Source organism: Felis catus, chromosome E1, assembly GCF_018350175.1.
Source record: "Felis catus isolate Fca126 chromosome E1, F.catus_Fca126_mat1.0, whole genome shotgun sequence".
Classification (NCBI taxonomy): Eukaryota; Metazoa; Chordata; class Mammalia; order Carnivora; family Felidae; genus Felis; species Felis catus.
The window spans coordinates 36,200,325-36,228,096 of record NC_058381.1 but is presented as its reverse complement, the minus strand read 5'-3'; the positions used below and the strand labels follow the sequence as shown (position 1 = coordinate 36,228,096).

Sequence of the window (27,772 nt, the reverse complement as noted above, 5' to 3'; positions counted from 1 at the left end):
TTGTTTTGCAAGCCCGGGGTACAAAGGCGGCTCGCACCCTGAGCAGCCCCAGGGGCGCCCCCAAGCACCTTGCCCCGGGGAACTCAGCATCTCAACATCAGTCAGCCGTGTGTCTGCGAGCAATTGCTTAACCTCCGTTCATTTTGTGCATCCGTTAGCAAGATGCCCCTGAGGTATCAGAAAAGCCTAAATGTAGTTAGTTTGGGGGTCTGGGAACACTAAAGAATTTTCCATAGAAATTCATGGTAATTCAACGGTCTCGTAGGATTGTTTTCCTTTCAGAGGGTGGGAGGAACCTGTAATACATTAGATAGCGGCTCAGTTCATTGCCAGAAATTCACTTCCTTTTTTTTTTTTTCTTTTTAAAGGAGAGGCTGGGAAGAGGGGAAAAAATTCACACTTCAAACAAAAATAGTAGTGGTAAACAACTTCCGATAGGTCTGTAAAAGTTAGGAGATGTTCAGAAATCTTATGATTAAACTTCGTTTTAGTTTCAATAACAAAGCCTCACTGGCCTTTCAGAAATAGTTACTAAGTTAAAGGATATATTCTACATGTTTTGCACAAGACAAAAGGCAACCTTTTATTAAAAGTAGGAATAAAGGGGCGCCTGGGTGGCCCAGTCGGTTGAGCGGCCGACTTCGGCTCAGGTCATGATCTCACGGTCCGTGAGTTCGAGCCCCGCGTCGGGCTCTGTGCTGACAGCTCAGAGCCTGGAGCCTGTTTCGGTCTGTGTCTCCCTCTCTCTCTCTGACCCTCCCCCGTTCATGCTCTGTTTCTCCCTGTCTCAAAAATAAATGTTAAAAAAAAAAAAAAGTAGGAATAAAGCCTGGGGCGCCTGGATGGCTCAGTTAAGCATCTCGACTCTTGATTTCAGCTCAGATTTCAGATTTGATCTCACAGTTCGTGAGTTCAAGCCCTGCATCGGGCTCCGTGCTGACGGTGGGGAGCCTGCTTGGGATTCTCTCTCTGCCTGCCTCTCTCTCTCTCTCTCTCTCTCTCTCAAATAAATAAACTTTAAAAAATTAATAAAATAGGAATAGTCTTCTCATTCTTCTTTTTTTGAAGTTTATTTTTCATTTATTTGTTTTTTTGAGAGAGAGAGAGTGCGAGTGAAGGGCCGAGAAGGAGAGAGAGAATCCCAAGCAGGCTCTGTGCTGACAGCATGATGTCACAGGGACTCAAGTTCCTGAACCGTGAGATCATGACCTGAGCTGACATCGGGAGTTGGACGCTTAACCGACTGAGCCACCCAGGCTCTAATTTTCTCACTAATTTTCAGGCTTTCCCTGTTAAGTTGCACACCAGGTGCAAACATTCCATTAACTGTAAGGCTTTTGCCTGAAGACTTTACAGGGTGTGCTGCTGTGCAATGTAGAGTTTCCAAGTGGAGGTTTTCTATTACAGCACACCGTGAGACTTACAGAAAGACAAATCATCACGGTAAGAACTTGGTTGACATCCAGCAAAAATCAGCGATTGTAGAAACCCGATGTACTTTGGTACGAATTCGGCGGAAGTGAACATAGAGTAAGCAAGCGAATCACCATACGAGTTTCCACTGTCAATGTTTGAAACTCCTGAAGGCATATACCACATCCAATGAGAGTGTTCATGGCGCCTGGGACTTTCATCCATGTGATACTGAAAATATACACATATTGGGCTGGGTATTTCGGTACTTCGCATCTCTAAATTTTCTTGGCTGTTGATGAGATCCTGGGATGAGAATGGATTTTTTAAAAAAAGTTTATTTATTTATTTTTGAGAGACAGCGTGCAAGTGAGCTCAAGCAGGGGAGGAGCAGAGGAAAAGGGGGGAGAGAGGATCCCAAACAGGCTCCGTGCTGTTGGTGCGGAGCCCAAGGCGGGGCTCGAACTCACAGACCGTGAGATCGGGACCTGCGCCGAAGTCAACAGCCAGACGCTTAACTGACTGAGCCACCCGGTTGCTGCTGGGATGGGAATAGATTACAAAAAAAAAATTTTTTTTAAACATTTATTTACTACTGAGAGAGACACAGAGCGTGAGCAGGAGAGGGGTAGAGAGAGGAGGAGACACAGAAGCCGAAGCACGCTCCAGGCTCTGAGCCATCAGCACAGAGCCCGATGCAGGGCTGGAACTCACAAACCGCGAGATCATGACCTGAGCCGAAGTCGGTCACCCAACCGACTGAGCCACCCAGGCGCCCCAAGGGATGGGAATAGATTTAAAGAAGACTTCCAACCCAAGATTGCATGATTTCAGCATCTCGCCAAGTGTCCAGAGAGGACCAGGAGATCAGGATCACACAGGCCACCTTCCCTTCAAAGTTTTATTTTTTAAAACTGTCAAATTGAAGAAAACTTAGAACAGTGTTACCATGAATACCACGAATACACCTTCCACCTGGAGATAACAATTATTATTTTACCACATTTACCTGATGTCTCTTTTTGTCTTTCAAATGGCTGAGCCATCTGAAAGGACGTTCGAGACACGTGGACACGTCACCTCTAAAGATTTCATCAGGCTTCTCAGAATGACCACATTCCTCTATATAATCACAAGAGTACCAGCTCACCTAAAAAAAAAAATGAACAATTCCCTAAGATAATCTAACCTTCAGCCCATGTTCACATATGCACGATTGTCCTGAAAACGTCATTTAAAATTGTTTTTTGGAACAACGATCCCATCAAAGTCCACACGTTCTGTCTGGTTGCCAGATTTCTTTGATTTCTTCAGTATCGAAAGCTTTCCCCATCCCTCCACTGTTTTTCCTTTTGGTAATACTTTTTTTTTCAAGAGTCTAAGCCAGGGGCGCCTGGGTGGCTCAGTCAGTTAAGCGTCCCGCCCTTGATTTCGGCTCAGGTCACGATCTCGTGGTTCTTGAGATCGAGTCCCACGTTGGGGTCTGTGCCGACAGCGTGGAGTCTGTTTGGGATTCTCTCTCTCACCCTCTCTCTGCCCCTCCCCCCATGCACCTTCTGTCTCTGCCTCAAAATAAATAAACAGAAAACCATTTTTTTAAATGTTTATTTTATTTTTGAGAGAGGGAGGAAGAGAGATTGACAGAGCGTGAACAGCGGAAGGGCAGAGAGAGGGGGAGACACGGAATCGGAAGCAGGTTCCAGGCTCTGAGCCATCAGCACAGAGCCCGACGTGGGGCTCGAACCTATGAACCGGGAGATCATGACCTGAGCGGAAGTCGGACACTCAACTGACTGAGCCACCCAGGCACCCCTCAAGAAAAGAGATTCTAACACAACTTGTTCTCTCGTGTGCCTACAGGTGTGAATTTCTACGGCTCCTCAAGATTTCAGTGTTTCTCTTAGGCCTTGGCACTACTGGGTTTCTGTGCCTAAGTGTGGGGCTCAGTAGGCTCACACCGGAGCTCCCTCCTTCTGCTGTGGCTGACCAGCCGCCGAAGCTTCTACCTGAGGAACGTCTCCGGAACCTCTTTACCTACGATGGAATCTGGTGAGGTTCACGTCCACGTTGTTCTGATGTCTCCCTTGCTCCCCCTACGGTTTACTGTGCCTCCTGGTGCCCGTTTTACAGCCCCTTCCCCGCCTTCTCGAGCCTGCGCCCGTCGCTAAAGTGAACCAAACCGGGGGACCAGGAAAGGGTTCGGTCTGCAAGGTGCACAGCACCTGCCAAAGTCCCTTACAACTACGGAGGGCCTGTCCGGCCAACAGTGTGAGAAAGGGGCAGCCTTTTCCACCCGCTGGCCTCCTCCTCTGGTGGGGCCAAGATGCCCCTGGCATCCATGTGACGCGAGTTTAAAGAAAGTGGGTGCAGGGGATGATTCCAGAGAGGGGACCTTCTCCCCCTTCTCCGTCCCCTCCCCTCCCTGCGTCTCTGGCAGGTGTTGCTGCTGGGATCCCAAGTAAGACCTGGGCGGGTGTGGGAAGGAGATGCCCAGGGTGGACGGTGAACCGCACGCCGGGTTTTAGATGGCGGGTTCTCCCCCCTCCCACCCCCTGTTCACAGCCCTTTTCTGGTTTTAGGCTGTTCCCGAAAAACCAGTGCAAATGTGAAGCCCCCAAAGGGCAGGGAGGCTATAACTTCCAGGATGCCTATGGCCAGAGTGAACTCCCTGCGGTGAAAGCGAGGAGGCGGGCTGAATTCGAACACTTCCAGAGGAGGTAATGCAGACCGGGACGGGGGTGGGGGGGTGGGGGGGTGGGGGGCGGGGGGGCTCCTGGGTCTCTCCTGTGTCCTGAGGGTGTGGGTCCCAAGAAAACAGGGAGGATCTCCTTTCTTGCAGGGGCCCCTGGGGGCGTGGGGGAACCGTTAGGAATAAAGCAAGGAGTGAGAACCGAGGAAGATGGAAAATGGTCCGTCCATGAAGACGTTATCAAACTTTGCACGTCTAGGGCATTTCCTTGTAAGATTCGAGCAGAGGAGTGAAGACAGTCTGAGGCGTCCCTTCTTTCCTTCCTCCCTTCCTTTTCCTTTTTTCCCAGCAATCATTTATGAATCATAGTGGAAGGCATGCTATAATAAAAAATAAAACGAACAGAACCACGCTTAGGGACTTGAACTCTGGAACAAGCTGGATGCCAAGTTACCTGCCCCCCCCCCCCCCCAGTACTTAAGTATCTTTATATGAAAAATGGCGATAGAGGTACTTCTTTCGGAGGTTTGTGAAGGCTCGTAATGAACACAGCTAGTATCTCGTAAAGGGTCTGACGGACCGAAGCCTTGCAAAAATATCACCTACTATTATTGTTGTGGTTTACTATTCATGTTACTGTGCTTATGGTTCTTACAAGAGGTACCTGATTCATTAAGAGTTACGTAAGTCACCTAAATATTAGATCGTTATAAGTGCCCTGTGGAGGTGCCAGTTAAATTCGTGTGGTAGAATGCTACTAAATGCCTAAGATTTAATGGGATGGTGAAGCAAAGTGACCTTGGACTCTGATTTGTATATGAGGCAGGAGTCCCCAGCGTCTCCTGTAAGGGAGCATCTCAGAAGGAAGAGTTAAGGCAGGGCCCCAAGCCCGGGCAGGTGGTGGTGGGGGGGGGGGGGAGGGATGGATTTTGTGATGGCTGAATGACAAGAAAGCAGGCGACGGCTGTTGGAGCCTAGTAAGTCAGGGGAGGGCTGGTGGTGCATGAACTCAGAGAGGCCAGGAGGCCAGGAGGAAGGGTGCGCATTTTGCTTTCTGAGTAATGCAAGGAATTAGACAGGGTTTTTTTTTTTTTTTAATGTTCATTTATTTATTTTGAGAGAAAGCAAGAGAGAGAGAGGAGAGGGAGAAAGAGAGGGAGAATCCCAAGCAGGCTCCAAGCTGTCAGCACAGAGCCCCACGCGGGGCTCGATCTCACGAACCATGAGATCACCACCTGAGCCCAGATGGAGAGTCAGATGTTTAACGGGCTGAGCCACCCACGCGCCCCAGAACCGAACGGTTTCTAAAAGTGGCCCGTTCTTACCTGAGATGCTTTTGTAAAACGGGGCTCTGGCTTTTCGGTGCAGAGTACATAGTAGGGAAGGTATAGGGAAGGCGGGGCGACCTGTTGAGGAGGCAGCTGGAAGGTGCATGTTCCTTCTACTCCTGGGACAGCGGTGTCTCTGGGATGAACGGTCCCCAGGTGCTCAGTGGACTGAGCCTGAGTCATGAGTCAAGGAAGGGGAAGGGTGAGTAGGGCCCCTCTGGGTTTGCTTGTGGGAATCAACCACTACCCGCCCCCCCCCCCAAACTACATACAAATAGAAGACTCCAGAAAAAGAGATGGGGCAGCGGCAGGAGGCAGCGTTGCAAGTCGAAGAGCCAGGGGAACACAACAGATGATTCTGGCATGGCTTTGAAGCCTGGCCCCACCTAGCTGCGTGAGGAGCATTCGGGCTCCGCGGTTAACAGTGCGTCTTCCGTGTCCCAGCCGGATGACCTTGGGCGAGCTGCTTACCGTCTTCTGTATAATGGGGACAATAACAGTACCCGGGGCTGTTGGGACTTGTAATGAACTGATCCACGAAAGGGCTCAAAACGGTAGCGAGGTTGTAGCCTCAATGAACTGATAGGACAGCAGAGGTCAGAAAAGCGTATAGACAGCCATAACTTGATGTGATAAAGCTGTCCCACCAAGCGGGACCTGTGCCTGGCTCCGCGCCCAATGGCAGCCTCTGCTTGCCTCCTGCCGGTACCGTGGTTCCCACTGGCTCTCCTGGCCTCCCTTTGCCACTGCCTGTGAGGTCCCTGTAGTCGGGGACTTGAGGTGGCCTCAGCGAGATGCCCGCTCTGGGCGAGGCGCCGAGTTAGGTACCGAGACAGGACTGATCTGAACGCCGCTCCCGGGACGCTCCCAGAGGAACAGAGAGGACACAGTCCGCGTCCACCTCACCGTCCCTGCCGCTGCTGTAAGGACCACCGAGCCCCAGCCCGGTGCGGGGTGACTGTGGGCGGGCTGTGGCCCGCGGAAGGTGGTCAGCGACCCGCGCGGAGCTCAGAAGTTCAGTCCCAAGCTCAGTGTTTACAGGACCAGTCAGAGGGAGGGCCGGGGAGGGGGGCGATGCCTGAGGAGGGAGAACGGCTTCCCATTCTGGGAATTCCGAAAGGGATGGTTCCAGAAGGCGGCCTTCAGAGCTGGCCTCATTTCTGTGACTGAACAGGTGACCTAGGATTCCGGTTATGGGTGCCTTAGTCTTCCTCCAGGAGTGGGACCTTCTCGTCTCCTTGCCTCCTCTCTAACACAGGGGGGCAACACGATCACGTAGAATAAATAACCCAGAATCTTCGGCCCCTGGTGCATGTCACCTAAGCTGTGCGACTCTCTGGGGGTCATAGAATGGAGATGGTTCATACCTTACATGCTTTCTGCCATGTGAGGGAATTCAGCCAACCCCCATTTGGAGATCACATTATCCTTGGCCAGAGAGCACGTCTGATGTGGGAGACGTCAGACATGACATGACAGGGGATCCCCGCCCCGGGATTCCCAAGATCTCTGTGTGCTCTGTCTGTGCCGCGTAATTGTCTGTATCCTTGAAACTATTATCATGATTTTATTTTGAGAGAGAGGGCACATGAGAGCAGGGGAGGGGCAGAGAGAGAGAGGGAGAGGGAGAATCCCCAAGTAGGCTCTGTGCTGTCAGCCGGGAGCCCTACCCGGGGGCTTGATCTCACCAACCGTGAGATCCTGACATGAGCTGAAATCCAGAGTCTGTCACTTAACCGACTGAGCCACCCAGGCGTCCCTGTGTCCTTGAAATTATCAGTGGAGCTTAATATTGGCTAAGATCTCGGGTTCATTTGAGTCTGGTTAGCGCCATGTTATACTTCAATTAGAAAATGGTGCATGGGGGGGGCACTTGGGTGGCTCAAGGGGTTAAGTGTTGGACTCTTGATTTTGGCTCAGGTCACGACCTCATGGTTTGCGAGTTTGAGCCCCGCATCAGGCTCTGCGCTGACAGCCCCCATTGTGGGGCTCGAACCCATGAGCCTTGAATTCATGACCTGAGCTGAAGCTGGACGCTCAACCGACTGAGCCACCCGGGCACCTCTGCTTAAAAAAAATTTTTTTTTTCTGTTTATTTTTGAGAGAGAGAGAGACACAGAGTGTGAACAGGGGAGGGAGGGGTAGAGAGAGAGAGAGAAACACAGACTCGGAAGCAAGCTCCAGGCTCTGAGCTGTCAGCACAGAGCCTGATGCGGGGCTCGAACCCACGAACCGCGAGATCATGACCTGAGCCGAAGTCGGACGCTCAACCGACTGAGCCACCCAGGCGTCCCAGCACCCCTGCTTTTTTTGTTTTATTTTGAGTAATCTATACACCCACCGCGGGGCTCGAACTCACAACCCTGAGATCAAGAGCTGCATACTCTACTGAGTGAGCCAGCCAGGGGCCCCTATTTCATTGTTTTGGAAGCTGCATTTCCCCAATTAATTTTGAAGCAGAGCACGTTTCATATATGTATTCGCCATTTGTAGTTTCTCTTCTGCTAGTTGCCTATTTATATCATTTTCCATTTTCAAATTTTCTCTCTTTTGTATCGTCATAAATATTCGCTACAGTCATCTGATCTTTCTTCCAGGTGATCTAAATGACACCCTTGGCCACACTGGATCCCTAAAAGGCTGCGTTTCAACCATATTCCCTTAGTGCCTCAAAGACTCAGTCTCACTGGATTCTTCCGCGCTTGCCCTTGACTGAGGTTGTTACAACAACAAAACCATAGGAAAACTGTCACTGTGTTTGCTCTGAAAATATCAAGGCAACAAATCACGTTTCTTACGATATATCTTCTTTGTGAGTTCAGTGCCAGGAAGAAGTGTATTCACCTCGGGAGTTGTTTGCTTTTGTCTTTTTGATAATAAGACCAGAGTCCTGACTGGCCACCCGTTTGGACCCTGGCTACCAGGAAGTGACCCTGGCATGGGGCTACCGCAGCTGGGCTGGCCCATATGCTCCGAATATTTTGTTTCTTCTTTTTCACTGGTTGTGATTTGGATTTCGCATGTGCCTTGTTGTAAACTGCCTCGATTCTTTTGTGGGATTCAAGGCTGGAGGGAAGGGCAGGAATAAAGGAGGGAGGGGATGGAGGGGTGCACAGGGCAATCCGCTTTCACTTCCTCCCCCCTGGCAGCACAAAGCTCTGGACACAGGCACCACTTTAAGAACCGACCGGGGGGTGGGGGGCGCCTGGGTGGCGCAGTCGGTTAAGCGTCCGACTTCGGCTCAGGTCACGATCTCGCGGTCCGTGAGTGCGAGCTCCGCGTCGGGCTCTGTGCTGATCGCTCAGAGAGCCTGGAGCCTGTTTCCGATTCTGTGTCTCCCTCTCTCTCTGACCCTCCCCCCGCTCATGCTGTGTCTCTCTCTGTCTCAAAAATAAATAAACGTTAAAAAAAAATTAAAAAAAAAAAAAAAAAAAGAACCGACCGGGGAGACACGTCAGAGCGGCTGCTAACGGTTCCGGTTCTGTCCCCTGCAGAGAAAGGTTGCCCCGTTCACCGCCGCTGCTGGCTCAGCCCAACCTCCCCTTTGGGTACCCGGTCCATGGGGTAGAGGTGATGCCCCTGCACACGGTTCCCCTCCCAGGTAGGTACGTCTCCGTCTGGAGAGGAGCCAGGCAACTTTCATAACCCTTCTGAAGCAAAATTGGGGAGTGGAAGGGGACAGTCGTGTATCGAGTGCCTGCTGTGTGCTCAGCACAACGCAGGAATTTGGCGTGATTTCGTTGAATGTCGGTCTCACTGTTTCCGCCCCTGGGAATCACCCTTAGTAGTGGTGACCTCCCAGGGGACCCGAGATGACACAGAAGAGGACAGAAATCTGTGTGCCTCAAGGGCTCTTAGGACATCGTTGGCTTTTTGGCGTCCCGTCACTCATGGGAACAGGCCAAGATGAGCCCACCTCCTGGGACAGCATATTGAAAAGAGTATTTATGTTGGTTAAAACGCCCCTCCAACGAGGGATTTCTAGACACGTCTCTGGTTCGGGACCACATCCCTGTGAGGTAGATGTTACTTTGCCAATTTCACGGATGATTCCTTTTTTTTAATTGTAAAATGTGCATATCCTAAAATTTACCGTATCCATCATTTTGAAGCACACGGGGTTGTGGCATTACACTCTCATAGTTCGGCAACCGGCACCGTCATCCGTCTCCGGAACTTGTTAATCTTCCCCCACTGAAACTCTGTACCCAATTTAACATTAAGTCCCTTCCCCCCACTGCCCGTGGCAGCCACCATTCAGTAGAATGTCTTGTCTCTGTGAATTTGACTGTTCTAGAAACCTCATATACAGTATGATCCGTTGCGGCCTTCCCTTCAGTAACAGAGATGCCTGGAAAGTGCTAGATTAATTCACAGTCCCCGTCCAGTGCTGAGGGTGGGCATCAGAGGCTTTAGAACCACTGGAATTTGAGGACAGGGGACAGCCCCTAACACAACCCCTAGGGAGAGAGGAGTGTTCGGCAGATGCCCTGGGTAGGAGGGGACACTGAAGGGATTCTGGAAGGATGTATAGGATCCACCGGGAGGGTAGGAGCGTCAGGGAACCTTTGACACCCTCTTAACTGGTGTTTTTTTTTCCTCCTTTCATCTGTGTCTTCCAGGCCTTCAGTTTGAAGGACAAGACGCCCCCTTCTATAAGGCAAGTCCCCTTCCCAGCCCCTTTTTGCGCTTGGCCTCCTGTCCACACCCTGCTTCCCCAGTGGTGGCTGGTCTCAGATTTTGACAGAGTCTTTATCCAGATTGAATATCTGACATGAGTCCCAGGTGGGGAGAGGAGAAAGGGTGCCTCCAGAAGGCATGATTTTCATGAACTCCAGCGGCCGGAGCTCCGAGGAGGACTTCTAAAGACCTGGGCCATCACAGATGCTGCTGCTTCCGCTGCAAGAGGAAGTTGCGACCACAGCTGCGGCCACGGCCACGGCCACGGCTGTGGCTTCTGTGCATGTTGCCTCTGTCAGGGTGAGCTCCGGCAAGACCGATGCTCCGTGCCCTTAGCCTTCCGTGGCCTGCTTAACATGGCTCCAAACCCAGCTCTCCTGCGCGTAGAGCTGATGGGTTGGAGGCAAAAGACATCCAGAGCCCTAATTTGAAAAGGAGTCTGGGAAATGTAGTTTTAGTTTTCCCACTCTGCATGCCAGAGGTTGGGATGGGTGATGAGTGAGCAAATCTGCAAAACTACTCAGTGCCCGATGGCTTTCCCCCCTCCCAGCCAAGCGCTCCCCCCCCCCACGCCCCACCCCGCCACTTTCCCAGTACTCTCATATCTTCTTCAGGGTGCCTTTCTGTACCTGAGTTATTTTATTATTTATTTTATTTTATTTTATTTTATTTTAATTTTTTTAATGTTTATTTTTGAGACAGAGAGAGACAGAGCATGAATGGGGGAGGGGCAGAGAGAGAGGGAGACACAGAATCGGAAGCAGGCTCCAGGCTCTGAGCCATCAGCCCAGAGCCCGACGCGGGGCTCGAACTCACGGACCGCGAGATCGTGACCTGGCTGAAGTCGGACGCTTAACCGACTGAGCCACCCAGGCGCCCCTGTACCTGAGTTATTTTATATGCATCATGATAGACTGGTGGCTGACCTCCCCCACCAGAATAGAAGCTTCTGGAAGGTGCGGAGTTGGTTTTATTCACTGCTCTTCTCTCAGTGCCTCTAGTTTGGATCTCAGAAAACACCTGCCCGCTGACCAAAGCGTTCTCAGCAGACGTGACATAACCCAGTGTACCTTTCACAAAAGACGTCTGGATGCACAGAGGATGAGGAGGCAGGAGAGGAGAGGGACTTTAGGGAGTAGCAATGGGATGGAGAGAAGGGGACCAGTCCTAGCTACGTGTTGAAGGTAGACCCGGCAGGACTCCTTCAGAATAGCAGTGACCTCCATCAGGGACGTCACCAGTTGAATGGATGAAGGCTCCATTCACGAGGCCGGGAGAAGCAGGGAGAGAGTGGAAAACAGGTTGATAGAGAAAAATCAATAGTTTGGTCGCGAAGACTTAACTTTGAGTTAGTCGCCTGGGGAATTTCCTAGCAGAGCAAACAGCCGGGCAGTTAGGGCTCAGAGAGATGGGAGCTGGAGGCATCCATTTAAAAAAATTAAAAAAAAATTTGTTTTAAATTTTTTTTTTAAATTTTTTTTTCAACGTTTATTTATTTTTGGGACAGAGAGAGACAGAGCATGAACGGGGGAGGGGCAGAGAGAGAGGGAGACACAGAATCGGAAACAGGCTCCAGGCTCTGAGCCATCAGCCCAGAGCCCGACGCGGGGCTCGAACTCACAGACCGCGAGATCGTGTCCTGGCTGAAGTCGGACGCTTCACCGACTGCGCCACCCAGGCGCCCTGTTTTAAATTTTTTTAATTTATTTTTGCGACAGAGAGAGACAGAGCATGAGCAGGGGAGGGGCAGAGAGAGAGGGAGACACAGAATCCGAAGCAGGCTCCAGCCTCTGAGCTGTCAGCACAGAGCCTGATGTGGGGCTCGAACCCACAGACCGTGAGATCATGACCTGAGCCGAAGTCGGACACTTAACCGACTGAGCCACCCAGGCGCCCCCCCAAAAAAATTTTTTTTAACATTTTATTAATTTTTGAAAGACAGAGACAGCATGAGTGGGGGAGGGGCAGAGAGAGAGAGAGAGAGAGAAAATGTGAAGCAGGCTCCAGGCTCTGAGCTGTCAGCACAGAGCCTGACGCGGGGCTCGAACCCACAGACTGTGAGATCATGACCTAGGCCGAAGTCAGACCCTCAACTGACTGAGCCACCCAGGAGCCCCTGGAGACATACATTTTTAAGCCAACAGCCTATGAATGATATTTAAAGATGCCTCCTCTAGGGGCGCCTGGGTGGCTCAGCTAGTTCAGCGTATGACTCTCGGTTTTGGTTCAGGTCATGATCTCGGGGTTTGTGGGATCGAGCCCCGTGGCTGACCAGTGTGGAGCCTGCTGGGGATTCTCTCTCTCCCTCTTTCTCTGCCCCTCCCCCGCTCAGGCACATGCTCTCTCTCTCTCAAAATAAATAAACTTTCAAACATATATACATAAAGCCGCCTCCTCTAGAAGGTGTTGAGTAGGAAGAGAAAAGGGGACAGAACCGAACTCTGAAAAACTCCATCTGGAGGTCAGACGGAGGAAGAGGCAGCCAAAGTCAAAGGAAGCAGCCCGCGGCAGTAGGCAGAAATCTGGAAGAATGGTATCCCGTAAGCCAAGGGATGAGAGAGCAGTGGCCCTGGAACACTCCAGGCCCCAGGACTTGATTCTGCTTTGCTGAGGGTAAAGCTACAACTGCCTGCGGTGCCAGACCCCAGCTTTCAGGAGCACCCCGGAGCGCCTCCTCTCTCCCGCCTGTGCCCTGCCCCCTGCTGGCCATCCCGGGTATGTGCCTTTCCTCGCATTCAGCGTCCTTCTACCTCATCCACCCTAGGTCACGCTGACAGCGTCTCTGGGGACCCTGAACACCCTTGCTGACGTCCCGGACAGTGTGGTGCAGGGCAGAGGCCAGAGGCAGCTGACCGTTTCGACCAGTAACCGGCAGCTTTTGAATTTCGTCCTCCAGCACCTGACATACACCAGCACAGTGTATCAGCACCCCAGGGTGGATGTGGGTGAGAGCCTGTGCTTGGAGGGCAAAATGCGAAGGGAGCGGGAAGGCAGCCACGGGACCCTCTCAAAGTCTTCCTCCTCCAGGAAGCCCGCCTGCGTTTAGCACGCTTGTCTTGCTCCTGTTTCTAACCCTGGATGTCTCACCTTCCCAAGTACTGTATTCCATATTATCCCCATGTTGCCACTGACCCCATAGCATGACTGGAAGGAAAGAACACGTACCTCTCTGTGAGGACGGATCATTCGTGCTGTGTACCTGGAAGCCATCGGGCCCTGTTCCCCGTTATCTGTAGCTCTCAGCTGCGGGAGGGGAGGGAAGCAGTCTGCGCATCCGTGTCTCGTCCTGGGCACTGACAGGAAAGAGGGATGTGGGGGAACTCCCAGTCCCAAGGGCAGTGGTTTTGTGTCCCACCCCCCACCCCCGACCCCAGGGATCCCCTGGGAGAACAATCCTTGCCGCCCTGATGGCAGCCCCAGGTTCTTTCCGGATGAATTCAAGTCGCTGTTTTCCCTTTGGGGGCGCCTGGGTGGCTCAGTCGATAAAGCATGCCACTCTTGTTCTCGGCCTCGTGGGTCGTGAGTTCGAGCCCCGTGTGAGGCATAGAACTTAATTGGAAAAAAAAAGGGGGGGGGGCAGTCAGCAGGTTGCCCCAGGGACGCAGAGCAAGTCAGGTGCCAGAATGCTGTCAACGTTATGGGGTCCTCAGTCTCATCCCAGGCGGGACATTCTCTACCGGGCCTTCACCTGGCTTCAAATCGGCTTCCTCGGGGCAGCGTGGAAAGTGACCCAGACGCGGTGCTGCCCACCTTGCCCTTCTGTCTCCCTCCAGTGAGTCTGGAGTCCAAGTCCTCAGTCGCCAGATTTCCAGTGACCATCCGCCATCCTGTCATGCCCAGGTTGTATGACCCCGGACCAGGTGAGGCCCTTGCCCCCGGGGCTCCAGGGTGGGATCCTGCGGAGCTTTTGGTGAGATTCGGAAGGCACGCCCCCCCCCCCCCCGCCCCCCGGGAGGTGGAGGAGGAGATTCAATGAAAATAACAGCTCTGATTGGATTCCTGACAAACAAGCTTTGCTTGGTGGGGGTGGGGGTGGGGTGGGGGGCGGATTCGAGGACACACGCTCCTAATATCGCTTAATCATATTTAACTTATTATATGGTTGGGCTTATTTTGAAAAAAAAAAAAAAAAAACGAATGACAACGTCTTAATAAGTAATAGTAACAAGAACAGAATGGTACTGGGACGTGGCTAGATGTATCAGTGGAGTCCAACTGGAAATCCAGAAACGACCATGTTAGAATTCTACCACGTAATGAAGGCAGCTTTTCAAATTAAAGGGCAAAAAAAGATGGGTTAGCCAAGAAATCCCATGGGACAGCTGTGGAGCTACGTGGAAGATAGAAAGTTGAATCTGTCTTACACCTCATACCAAGAGAAATTCCAAATTGATCAAATATCACATATTTTTAAGTGCTAGAGCAAAAAAAAAAAAAAAAATCCATGGAGTGAAAAAAAAAAGCAATCCTAGGGGCGCCTGAGTGGCTCAGTTGGTTAAGCGTCTGACTTCAGCTCAGGTCATGATCTCACGGTTCATGGGTTCAAGCCCCATGTCGGGCTCTGTGCTGACAGCTCAGAGCCTGGAGCCTGCTTTGGATTCTGTGTCTCCCTCTCTCTCTGCCCCTCCCCTGTTCATGCTCTGTCTCTCTGTCTCAAAAATAAATAAGCATTAAAAAATGAAAAAAAAAAAAAAAGCAATCCTAGAGTATAAGACCTTTCTAAGTACGTCACAAAACACAAAGGCCGGGAAGGAAAGACTACCCACGTAAAATACCCAAAATTGTTCAATGTTTTTGTGGCAGAAACCCACCAAAGGCAAAGGCAAATGACAAAGAACAAATTGGGAAAAAAAAAATCTTCAGCACGCGTTAAAGTCAAAGGTGTGCTTTTATTTGCAAGCGCCTGTGAATCCATAAAAACGCCTAATAAGCCGGGACACCCGGCTGGCTCTCGGTGGAGGGTGTGTCTCTTACTCTGAGGGTTGGGAGTTCGAGCCCCAGGCTGGGTGCAGAGATTACTTTAATAAACAAATGTTTGAAAAAAACACCTACTTGGGAATGCAAGCTGGTGCAGCCACTCTGGAAAACAGTATGGAGGTTCCTCAAAAAACTAAAAAGAGAACTACCCTACGACCCAGCAATTGCACTACTAGGCATTTATCCAAGGGATACAGGTGCTGTTTCGAAGGGACACATGACCCCCCATGTTTATAGCAGCACTATCCACAATAGCCAAAGTATGGAGAGAGCCCAAATGTCCATCGATGGATGAATGGATAAAGAAGGTGTATATATATATATATATATATATATATATATATATATACACAATGGAATATTACTCGGCAATCAAAAAGAATGAAATCTTGCCATGTGCAACTGCGTGGATGGAACCGGAGGGTATTCTGCTGAGTGAAATTCGTCAGAGAAAGACAAAAATCATATGACTTCGCTCGTATGCAGACTTTAAGAGACAAAACAGAGGAACATAAGGGAAGGGAAACAAAAATCATATAAAAACAGGGAGGGGGACAAAACAGAAGAGACTCATGGAGAACAAACTGAGGGTTCCTGGAGGGGGTGTGGGAGGGGGGATGGGCTAAATGGGGAAGGGGCATTAAGGAATCTACTCCTGATATTATTGTTGCACTATATGCTATTTGGATATAAATTTCGATGTAAATTTTAAAAAATATAAAAAAAATAAAATAAATAAAAAAATGCCTACTAAGCCGATGGAAAAATACACAGCTTGCTACAGATTAAATCCAACAATACTTTTAGCCATTAAAATATGTACTCAGTCCACGCTTAAAAAAAAGCGCAACTGTGAAATACATTCATATCAGAAAGGATTGGAGGAGGAGTGGGGGGAAGGCACTCTTTGAAAAAAATTTTAAATCTTTATTTATTTTTGAGAGAGAGAGAGAGAGAGAGAGAGAAGCAGAGCTCCAGCGGGGGTGGTACAGAGAGAGAGGGAGACACAGAATCCGAAGCAGGCTCCAGTCTCTGAGGTGTCAGCACAGAGCCCGATGCGGGGCTCGAACTCACGAACTGCGAGATGATGACCTGAGCCGAAGTCAGACACTTAAACTATGGCGCCATCCAGGTGCCCCAGGGAGCAGGCATTCTTATGAACCCCCGTGGGACGTGTAAATTGGCATAGCCTTTCTGGAGGCAGTTTGGCAATATCTATCAACATTTGGGATGTGTATTCCCTTCGGGCCAGCAATGGCACTTCTAGAAGTTATCATACTATGCTTGTATCTGTGTGAAATGACGTTTGTTTGAGGTTCTTTATTGCAGCAAAAACCTGAGGAGTGGGACGCATTGGTTAGATCAAGTGGGGTCCATCCATATAATGAAATTCCACGCAGTGGCATTCTGAAGGAGGGAAGGGGGAAAACAGGAGATTTTTTTTTTAATGCTGGTACAAAGTGATTTCCAAGTTATAGGCAGGTACAGAAGAGAGGGAAGGGTAAGCTACCATGTCTGTAAAAAGGAAGAGAGAAAAAAAAATGCATCTACATTCATTGCTGGATTAAGGAAAAACGAACAAGTTGGTAACATTGGTTGCCTCCTGGATTCCTCATTGGGGGACAGAGATGGGAAGAAATTGTTCCATGCTATAACGTTCGATACATTCAGAATTTTGAACCGCTTGGCACTTTTTGAATATATTATGTATGTATTCAAAGTCTATTCTATCCAAATAGAGTCTATTCAAAATACAAACTGAATTACTATTTAAGGGTAATAGCATGAAATATCCAGGGTGAAGGATTTAAAATATTTGCCTAACACAACTATCTCAAAAATAAGAGAATTAAGTACAAGAAAGTCACATAATTTGTTTTCTTTTTTGGCTTCAGGTTTGCTTTTAAAGACAAGGTGTTATTTTTAGGTAGAAACTTCCACAATCTTATCCCCCTCCCTGCTGTTAACAAATGATCACATATGTCTTTCATTTCCTGGTTTTTGTACATTTCACACGTAAATTTCTATTCCCACCCGCATGGGTGTGCGCGCGCACGCACGCGCATAGAGCATTGAGCGTGGTTTTGAGCTGTTCATAAAAGTTATCGTACCTTATGGTATGAAGTTCTAGATTCTGACCTTTTTTTGTCAATCTGCGGCTTGTCTTTTGATTTTGTTTCTGGCGTCGTTTGTTATGTGAAAGTTGTACCCTTCAATGTAGTAGAAGTGATTTTTTTTCCTAGCTTTTGCTTTTTGTGCTTTGCTCAAGAAATTCTTCCCTACCTTGAAGCCGTAACGATATGCTCCTGTATTTTTTTTTCAAAGTTGTAGGTTTGGGTTTTCACATGTAGATATTTAATCCCCGCGCAAGTTATTTTTATGTGTGGCATGTGCTGGGGATCTGATTTTTTGTATATGAATAGCATATTGTCCCCACACCATATTTTTTTTTTAATTTTTTTTAATGTTTATTTATTTTTGAGACAGAGACAGAGCATGAGCAGGGAAGGGTCAGAGAGAGAGGGAGACACAGAATGTGAAGCAGGCTCCAGGCTCTGAGCTGTCAGCACAGAGCCCGATGCGGGGCTTGAACTCACGGACTGTGAGATCATGACCTGAGCCGAAGTCGGATGTTTAACTGACTGAGCCACCCAGGCGCCCCCCCACACCATATATTAATGAGCCTATCTATCCTCCTCCTCCATGGCTTGTGTGACCAGTCTGTCACATACCAAGTTTCATATATGCAGGGATCTGAATCTTGGCTTTGTTGGGTTGCATTGGTCTGTTTCTCCTTGGGCCAATCCCATAAGACTTCAGTAAGCTGTATAATAAGTTTTACATCTAGTGGGGATAAAATCTATACTTCAGAGGGCGCCTGGGTGGCTTAGTTAAGCTTCCGACTTTGGCTCAGGTCATGATCTCACAGTCTGTGAGTTTGAGCCCGGCGTCCGGCTCTGTACTGACAGCTCGGAGCCTGGAGCCTGTTTCGGATTCTGTGTCTCCCTCTCTCTCTGACCCGCCCCCTCTCTGTCTCTCTCTGTCTCAAAAATAAACATTAAAAAAAAATTTTTTTTTAAAATCTATACTTCAGGATGACTGTACTTCGTTTGCAACATTTTCTTAACTCTTCTGGGTGTTTGACTTTTCCATTAGAATTTCAGGATCCTCTCCATCAAGCTCCTCCAAAATCCCTTGAGATTTTGGTTAGCATATCATAGAATTTATGGATGAATTAGAGATGAGTTGGCAACTTGGTAAAGTTGAATAGTCTCAGTCACGAATCTGGTATACCTTTCCATCTTATGGTTTCTGCGATAGTCTCTTCATAAGCTCTTCAATCATTAATTTATTTTGTAATTTTATTCGTAAAGAAATTGCACACATTTCGTTGGATTTAGTCTTAGGTGCTCTATGTTTTTTATTGTTACTGTGAATTGAATCTTTTTCTTCTTCAAAAAAATTTTTTTTAATGTTTATTTTTGAGAGAGAGAGAGAGAGAGAGAGAGAGAGAGAGAGAGAGAGTATGAGTGAGGGAGGGGCAGAGAGAGAGGGAGACACAGAATCCGAAGCAGGTTCCAGGCTCCGAGCTGTCAGCACAGAGCCCGACGCGGGGCTTGAACCCACGAACCGCAAGATCATGACCTGAGCCTAAGTTGGACGCTTAACCCACTGAGCCACCCGGGTGTCCCTGGATCTTTTTCTTTTACCTCTTGATTCGTTGTTGCTAATATGCAGGACAGCAGTGATTTTTTTTTTTTTTTTTTGAGAGACAGAGAGAGAGAGAGAGAACATGCAAGCAGGGAAGATGGGCAGAGGGAGGGAGAGAGAGAACCTTAAGCAAGCCCCATGCTCAGCAGAGACTGTGACGTGGGGCTCGATCCCGTGACTGTGAGATCACGACCTGAGCCAAAATCAAGCGTTGGATGTTTAACTGACTGAGCCCCAGGACATCAGTGACTTTCAAACGTTGGACTCATAAAAAGCATCTTTGCTGCCCTCTTATTGATGATGTGTTTAAACACAGAGTCTGTTAGATAAGTACTGATTTTTTTTTTGTCCCTTCCTTTGCTTTTAATTCTTATACTTTTTTTTTCTTGTCTTACTCCATTTGGCAAAAACTTCCGGTATAGGGTTGAATAGTGGCAGTGAGTCCTAGAGGGCGATTTGACTTGTTCCTGAGCATTCTAGTGCTACACTATTAATGTTTGCTGTGTGGGAGTGGTAAATGTATCAGGCTAAGAAAGTTATTTCCTTCTGTTTCTATTGCCAAGGCTTTTTCTGTTTCTACCTTCTATTTTCTGTTTTCTTACTAAGAGTTTTTATTATGGATGAGTGTTGGATTTTAATCAGATAATTTATCTGCATCCGTTGAAATAATTTTTCTCCTTTAATTGGGTTCATGTAGTGATTTACATTGGGTGATTTTCTTTTTTTCCTTTCTTTCTTTCTTTCTTTCTTTCTTTCTTTCTTTCTTTCTTTCTTCTTTCTCTTTCTTTCTTTCTTTCTTTCTTTCTTTCTTTCTTTCTTTCTTCTTTCTTTCTCTGAGAGAGAGACAGCACTTGAGTGGGGGGAGAGAGGGAGTGGGAGAGGGAGAGAGAGAATATTAAGCAGGCTCCACACCCAGCATGGAGTCCAACGTGGGGCTCGATCTCACGGTTGTGAGATCATGACCTGAGCTGAAATCAAGAGTTGGACCCGTAACTGACTGAGCGACCCAGGAGTCCCTGATTAATTTCCTGCAGCGGAATATCCTCACGTGTCTGGAACAAACCCATTTTTTTTTTAACTGCTTTATTCTATTTATTTATTTCAAGTAACCTTGATGCCCGGTGTGGGACTCTTGATCTTGGGCCAAGAATCACATGCTCTACAGACTGAGCCAGCCAGGCGCCTCTGCAACAAACCCATTTTTTTTTTTTTTAATATAATTTATTTTCAAGTTAGCTAACATACACTGTGCTCTTGGCTTTGGGAGTGTGCTCTTGGCTTTGGGAGTAGATTCTCATGATTTATCGCTTCCATACAACAGCCAGCGCTCATCCCAACAGGTGCCCTCCTCAGTGCCCATCACCCGTTTTCCCCTCTCCCCCACCCCCATCAACCCTCAGTTTGTTCTCTGTATTTAAGAGTCTCTTATGGTTTGTCCCCTCCCTCTCTGTTTGAAACGACTTTTTCCCTTTCCCTTCCCCCACGGTCTTCCGTTAAGTTTCTCAAATTCCACATATGGGTGCAAACATGTGATATCTGTCTTTCTCTGACTTCACTCAGCCGAATACCCTCCAGTTCCGTCCACGGCAACAAACCCATTTGGATGGCAGTGTGTCATTTGACCAAATGCTGAATTAAATTTGCTACTATTTTGTTCAGGATTCTCGCGCCTGTGTTCAAAACTGAGACTATCTTTTCTGGTACTGTTCTTGCCCGGTTTTGTTATCTATATTATACAGTCTCATAAAATGAGTTGAGTCGCTCTCCTTTTTTTTTTTTTTTTAAAACTAATTTTCTGAAATGAATTGTAACAATACAGGAATTACAGGTCCCTTGAAGGTTTTTTCTTTTAACTTGTCTGGTCCTTGTGTCTTTTTTCTTTTCTTTCTTTCTTTCTTTCTTTCTTTTTTTTTTTTTTTTTTTGTCTTTGGTCTAAGTTTGCGGGGGAGGTGTTTGGGGGTTAAGGGGAGGAATGTGAGTGGGAAGAAGCGAGAGAAAAAGGAGAAATTTTAAAATATCAACTCTCTGTGTCTTTAGTGCTTATTGATCTGTATGTACATTGAGTCCGTTTTTAAGTGTTTCTATAGCATTATCCACTTGATATAAAATCACCAATTTGGGGTCATAAAAGTTGTTCATAGCATTCTCTTTTGCTTTTAAAAACAGGGGTGCCTGGGTGGCGCAGTTGGTTAAGCGTCCGACTTCAGCCAGGTCATGATCTCGTGGTCCGTGAGTTCGAGCCCCGCGTCGGGCTCTGGGCTGATGGCTCAGAGCCTGGAGCCTGCTTCCGATTCTGTGTCTCCCTCTCTCTCTGCCCCTCCCCCGTTCATGCTCTGTCTCTCTCTGTCCCAAAAATAAAAAATAAAACGTTGAAAAAAAAAATTTAAAAACATTCTAATACATGTGAAGTCACGTCCCTCTTTTGGTTCTTACCATTTATTTTCTGTAATTTTAAGTTGTTTTCATATCCAAATATTTTCATTTCACTTATGCCTGATTTATTTCATTTTCTTTTTCATACATGTGATTCTGTTATTTCTTGCTTCAAAGATTAAAAAAAAAATGGGGCACCTGGGTGGCTCAGTCGGTTAAGCGTCCGACTTCGGCTCAGGTCATGATCTCACAGTCCATGAGTTCAAGCCCCGCATCGGACTCTGTGCTGACAGCTCGGAGCCTGGAGCCTGCTTCAGATTTTGTCTCCCTCTCTCTCTGCCCCTCCCCCACTCATGCTCTGTCTCTCCCTGTCTCAAAAATAAATAAACATTAAAAAAAAGAACAAAATATTAAAGATTAAAAAAAATTTTAACGTTCATTTTTGAGAGCGAGAGAAAGAGAGAGAGCGAGCATGAATGGGGGAGGGGCAGATTGAGACGGAGACACAGACTATGAAACAGACTCCAGGCTCTGAGCTGTCAGCACAGGGCCCGATTTGGGGCTCGAACCCATGAACCATGAGATCATAACCTGAGCCAAAGCTGGACGCTTAACTGACTGAGCTACCCAGGTGCCCCATATTGCTTCAAAATTTTAAGCATTCTCATTTTATTTTATTTTTTTTAATTTTTTTTTCAACGTTTTTTTTATTTATTTTTGGGACAGAGAGAGACAGAGCATGAACGAGGGAGGGGCAGAGAGAGAGGGAGACACAGAATCGGAAACAGGCTCCAGGCTCCGAGCCATCAGCCCAGAGCCTGATGCGGGGCTCGAACTCACGGACCGCGAGATCGTGACCTGGCTGAAGTCGGATGCTTAACCGACTGCTCCACCCAGGTGCCCCAAGCATTCTCATTTTAAATCGTTTTTGGATTCCTCTGTTATTGCCAGTCTATCTGGAATGGGTTCATCTCTGTGGTCAATCCGTGGTGGACTCATTGGCTGTTGTTCATCCTAATTTTTCTTTGGGTGTTTTGTAATTTTTGTGGGTGAGCTCATCCTGAGTAGGAGATTTCGCTTGATTGTTTTGTTTTCTCTCTCCCTTCCCTCTCCGGACTCTGCCTCATGGTGATATCTGGCTTATGGAAGAGCCAGTTTCTGGGCCCCACGGTGGCGTGGCACAGGTCATGGCTGGGGGGGGGGTTGGCGTCATTTCTGTTTGGGCCCAGACGTGTGTGCAGGGCTGATAGCCGTCCTGGGGTTCCTTGCCTGGCAGGGAGTAAGGTGGCGAGGGATGGAGGGTGTGCAACTTAGCTCCATTCTGTGGCTTCTAGCAACAAGCCTGGCTCTGGGGGCGCCTGGGTGGCTCAGTCGCTCAAGCGTCTGATTCTCGATTTGAGGTCATGATCTCAGCGTTTGTGGGATGGAGTGCGCCACTGGGCTCTGTGCTGACATCTCGGAGCCTACTTATGACTCTTCCCCTCCCCATCTCTCTGTGCCCCTCCCCCCAACACGCACAAAGTTCATCTGGGTTTTTTTTTTTATCCTAAATTCCTCAAATGAATGAAGTCATATGATGTTTGTCTTTCTCTGACTAATTTCGCTTAGCGTGATACCCTCCGGTTCCATCCACGTGGCTGCAAATGGCAAGATGTCATTCTTTTTGGTTGCTGAATAATACTCCGTTGTATAGATATCCCACATCTTCTTTATCCATTCATCCATCCATGGACATTTGGGCTCTCTCCATACTTTGGCTGTTGTCGATAGTGCTGCTATAAACATGGGGGGGCACGTGTCCCTTCGAAACAGCACCTGTATCCCTTGGATAAATGCCTAGTAGTGCAATTGCTGGGTCGTAGGGCGGTTCTATTTTTAACTTCTTGAGGAGCCTCCATACTGTTTTCCAGAGTGGCCGCACCAGTTTGCATTCCCACCAGCGGTGCGAGAGAGATCCCCTCTCTCCGCATCCTCGCCACCATCTGTTGTTGCCCGAGTTGTTCATGTGAGCCGTTCTGACAGGTGTCAGGTGATATCTCATTGTGGTTTTGATCTTTATTTCCCTGATGATGAGTGAAGTTGAGCATTTTTTCATGTGTCGGTTGGCCCTCTGGAGGTCTTCTGTGGAGAAGTGCCTGTTCATGACATCCACCCTTTCTTGGCCAGAGAGGAAGCTCAGAGACCTGGTGACCATCGCCACCAAAACTTTCCTCCGTCCCCACAAGCTCATGACCATGCTCCGGAGCATTCGGGAGTTCTACCCAGACTTGACCGTGATCGTGGCCGATGACAGCAAGGAGCCCCTGAAGATTAACGACGACCATGTGGAGTATTACACCATGCCCTTTGGGAAGGTGTGTCCCCGGCAGATGGGGAGGCATCTGGGTCCTGGGACCCAGAGTCAGTTCTTCCCTGGATGGGGCTGTCTGAGTGGCCTTCCCAAGGAAGCCCGATTCTGGGGTGGAGGGGGTGGGGCTCTTCTCTGAGCCCCGTTGCTGACTCCACCTTCACAGAGAAATCGGGTCACTCTTACTTTTCTGCGCTAACGAGGCGATCAGTCCGTCTTTCCTCACGCTTGGTGTGGACATTAGTCTTTCTAAGTGACTTGAGGTGTCGGACATCCTAAGGATTCCTGACCTGCAGATTCAAGAGCAGAGAACCTCGTGATCCCTATGATTCCAGCCAAGCTAGAGGCACTCTCCCTCTCTCCCTTTCTCTCTCCTTCACATACCCTTTCCTGCAAGGACACACAGAAAGAACAGGGGATGATATATACTATAGCGTCCCACCCTCCAACACTTTCCAGGCACCAGGAGGGGAAGTGGAGAGAGAGTCACAGAGTCAGGCGAGAAAGGACTCCGGTCACCCCACATTGGCCCTGGGACCAACGAAGGGCTTCCTGGCCTTTTCTTTCTTTTTTTTTTTTTTAACGTTTATTTATTTTTTGAGACAGAGAGAGAGCATGAACGGGGGAGGGTCAGAGAGAGAGAGGGAGACACAGAATCGGAAGCAGGCTCCAGGCTCCGAGCTGCCAGCCCAGAGCCCGACGCGGGGCTCGAACCCGCGGACCGCGAGGTCACGCCCTGAGCCGAAGTCGGACGCTCCACCGACTGAGCCGCCCAGGCGCCCCTCCTGGCCTTTTCTTCATATCAACCTCTGATTCAGGGAGTCCCTGTCCTTCCTCCTGTTTGGGGTGCAGCCTGGCTGTTGGGAACTTAGCAAGCTCCCGGGGGATTCTAACACGCGCCCGGGGCCCGGCAACCTCTGCCCTCCCCTCATTCCATCCACAGGGCTGGTTCGCCGGTAGGAACCTGGCCATCTCTCAGGTCGCCACCAAATACGTTCTCTGGGTGGATGATGATTTTCTCTTCAACGACAAGACCAAGATTGAGGTGCTGGTGGATGTCCTAGAGAAAACGGAACTGGACGTGGTAAGGCTGAGCTGCCGCTTTTTACCCCCCCACCCCCACCCCGCTGCACCGCTGCAATCTGTAGAGACAGCCAAGAGAGGGAAGAGAGGCAGGGGCAGGGGAGGGAGGGCTCCCGGGAGGGCGAGGGGCTCATGCAGGAGATGGGTAAGCCAGCACAGCTCGGGTTGAGAGCGCCACACCGGGGATCAGGAGGTGTGCGGCCTCGGTCTCTGCCTCCATATTTACTTTTCTCTGAGTAAATGACCCCCCCCGCCCCACCCCTGCTCCGCTCCTAACCCTTGTTCTATCTTTAAAACGGTGTGTTTATGGGATCACTTCTAACTTCCTCCCCGGACCAGTGTGAGGGGAAACAGAGCAGTGGTCTCTGTTGCTGTCACACGCCATTGATTTGTTTTATTGTATTATTATTATTATTTGTAAACACTTTTTATTGTTTATTTATTTTTAAGAGGCCGAGGAGGGGCAGAGAGAGGGGGAGACACAGACTCGGAAGCAGGCTCCGGGCTCCTAGCTGTGCGCACAGAGCGCGACGCGGGGCTCGAACTCACGGACCTGAGATCCGTGATCTCACGGATCTTACAGATCTCACGGTCGTGAGATCACGACCTGAGCCGAAGTCGGACGCTTCACCGACTGAGCCCCCCCCCCCAGGCGCCCTTCTGTCACACATCATTAAAAAAAAATGTGAAGGGTACAACGTTTTTAAAAGCGTACGTAGCCTTATTGAGGTTAAACAAAAGAGGAAGAAGAAGGAGAAAGAAGGGACGCCTGGGTGGCTTAGTCAGTTAAGCATCCGACTCTTGATTTCGGCTTAGGTCGTGATCCCGGGGTTGTGAGATCGAGCCGTGCATCAGGCGCTGCTCTGAGCGTGGAGTCTGCTTGGGATTCTCTCTTTCTCTCTTTCCCTCTCCCCTGCTCTCTCTGGCTGTATCGTAATTTAGTCCACTTAAAACTCAGAGGGTCTATTTGCTGAACGAAGAAGGAAGGAAGTGGTGATTCTTCTCTCCTCTCAGGGTGGGGGGTGGGGTGGGGGGTGTCAGCCTCTGCTTTGCCCTCAGCCTGCCTTTTGCTCCCTCATCGGTGACTGAGGTTCAGTCCAGGAAGGCTTCCTGGCAGAGGCAACCTGAACATCAAGTCTGCGTTCTCTGACGCGCGTCTCTCTGCCCACGGGTCAGGTAGGTGGCAGTGTGCTCGGGAACGTGTTCCAGTTTAAGCTGTTGCTGGAGCGGAGTCAGAATGGGGACTGTCTTCACCGGAGGCCAGGCTCTTTCGGACCCCTGGATGGCTTCCCCCGCTGTGTGGTGACCAGCGGCGTGGTCAACTTCTTCCTGGCCCACACAGAGCGACTGCAGAGAGTTGGCTTCGACCCCCGCCTGCGGCGAGTGGCTCACTCAGGTGGGGAAGAGCTGGAAGGGTGAGGAAGGTTCTGGCCTCCGGACCGACCTCAGGAGTCTGTTCTTTCCAAGGGACACGCGCCACCGATCGTGGTCCTTGCCTGCCACGCTGGGCCTCTCTCCCTTTTCCCCCAGACTAGGGAGTTCAAGGTCTCTCTTGCCTCCCTTCTCCCCCCTCGTTTTGCCTCTTATCCCCCAACGGCTGCTCCCATGTGAGACGCCCTCCCCCTATAGGTCGGTCCCCTCCCTCTTTCCCCTCTTGCTCCCTCAGTTCGGGAGTTCATAGTTCTGTCCAGCCGGAAAGCTGATCTGTGTCTCTCTGTGTCTCTCTGTGTCTCTGGCCACATCCCTGAGAAACGTGCTTGTGAATTCCTTTGCACTCATCAGCCTGGCAGGTGGCTTTGCATGGGCTCCACCTCCCGAGGGGTATAAACTGTGCCCTGCCCCCTGCCACGCCCCCCCCCACTTCCCCGCCCCCCTGCCCGGACCCTGGGATATGGCCCTGGCGTCTCTCTAGCTGATGTTCTCCCTCTCTTCACAGAGTTCTTTATTGATGGGCTCGGGAGCTTGCTTGTGGGGTCGTGCCCAGAAGTGATCATAGGTCACCAGGCCCGTTCTCCAGCGGCGGACCTGGAGAAGATGTACAGCACGTTCCGGACCAACACCCACAACCAGATCCAGTTCAAGCTGGCTCTCCATTACTTCAAGAACCATCTCCGGTGCTCCACCTAAAGGTGCCCGGGCATCAGGAATGCTCTAGACGTACCCGTCGTGGGACCCACAACAGCGGGACTGGTGCTGGGGATACCCAAGTATAGACTCCTGAGAAGACGGATGTTGGAAAGAATAAGCCAGCGGGTGGGGCAGATGGGTCAGGCTCAGGGACGAGAAATGCCCGTCAGAGCCTAAGGGTCGTTAGAAAGGGACCAACCCCCGATAGGGGCAATAGAGGCGTTATCAACAACAGTCATTATTAGTCTGTAGGACCCGTTACCAGTTAGGGACACACAGCATCTCTCATCGTCTCATTTGACCTCACGCAAAAGAGTCCATGGTGGGTTGTATCCTTGGTCGAAAGAGTGGCTGCTGGGGTTTTGAGGGTTATTCGGTAGCAGTTATATCATGGTCAGTGGCACCGCTTCCGGCATCCACAAATGTTTGTTTGTTGTCACCCTGGGGGCTCCGATAATGTGAATGACGCAGGGTCCTTGCCTTCAGGAGGCTGCAGCCTGGTCCAGTCGAGTCCGCTAAGCGGAATCGTCAGCCAGGTTCGGAGAAGCGGAGGAGGAAGGGTGACCAGTGCCCGGGCAGCTGAGGAAGGTTCTGTGAAGTGAGCTTGTCGGGAGGCTGGAAGCCAAGGGGATTCAGGCAGCAGAGAGAGGGGCGGGGACAGCGCTGGAGTCCACCGTCCGCCAGAGCAAAGGTTTCCCTGGCATCAGACTCACCACCGCAAGGAGGACACGTTTCCAGAACGCCAGGGATTGAACTCCGACCCCGTGCGAAGCAAGGTGCCGTGGTAAACAAAGTGCGATGGCATTTCCGGGAACTGGACACCAACTGCTGACCACTCAAGTCCCTGGTCGTCTGCAGAGAGGAGCCATCACATGTTGTTGAGGAAGGCTTTTACTGTTATCTCAGGAGTCAGCAGATTCCCCAAGTGCTGTATTAGCCCTGCCGTTGGGGTTTCCACTCTTTCCTGCGGAAGATCGTCTAGGGGAGTTCAGGATTTCTGAAAACGGGGCTGTGGGCTGGGAATAAAACGTCACGAAAAACGTT

General features: G+C 49.7%; 1 protein-coding gene across 1 annotated transcript; it reads left to right on the top strand.

The window, feature by feature from the left end:
- The first annotated feature begins 1,492 nt into the window (after positions 1 to 1,492).
- Positions 1,493 to 27,772, top strand: B4GALNT2 (beta-1,4-N-acetyl-galactosaminyltransferase 2). The gene is made up of 11 exons (XM_045044172.1): positions 1,493 to 1,530; positions 3,232 to 3,462; positions 3,993 to 4,130; positions 8,925 to 9,031; positions 10,053 to 10,090; positions 12,875 to 13,055; positions 13,884 to 13,970; positions 23,338 to 23,525; positions 24,462 to 24,602; positions 25,778 to 25,997; positions 26,538 to 27,772. Exons 1-11 carry the CDS (start codon positions 1,493 to 1,495, stop codon positions 26,726 to 26,728), a joined length of 1,560 nt encoding a protein of 519 aa, XP_044900107.1. The 3' UTR covers positions 26,729 to 27,772.

Coding starts and splice junctions, on each gene's coding strand:
- B4GALNT2 (XM_045044172.1), top strand. CDS start 1,493: ATGTACTTTGGTACGAATTCGGCGGAAGTGAACATAGA. Junction 9,032..10,052: donor GCACACGGTTCCCCTCCCAG/GTAGGTACGTCT, acceptor TGTGTCTTCCAG/GCCTTCAGTTTGAAGGACAA. Junction 24,603..25,777: donor AGAAAACGGAACTGGACGTG/GTAAGGCTGAGC, acceptor CCCACGGGTCAG/GTAGGTGGCAGTGTGCTCGG.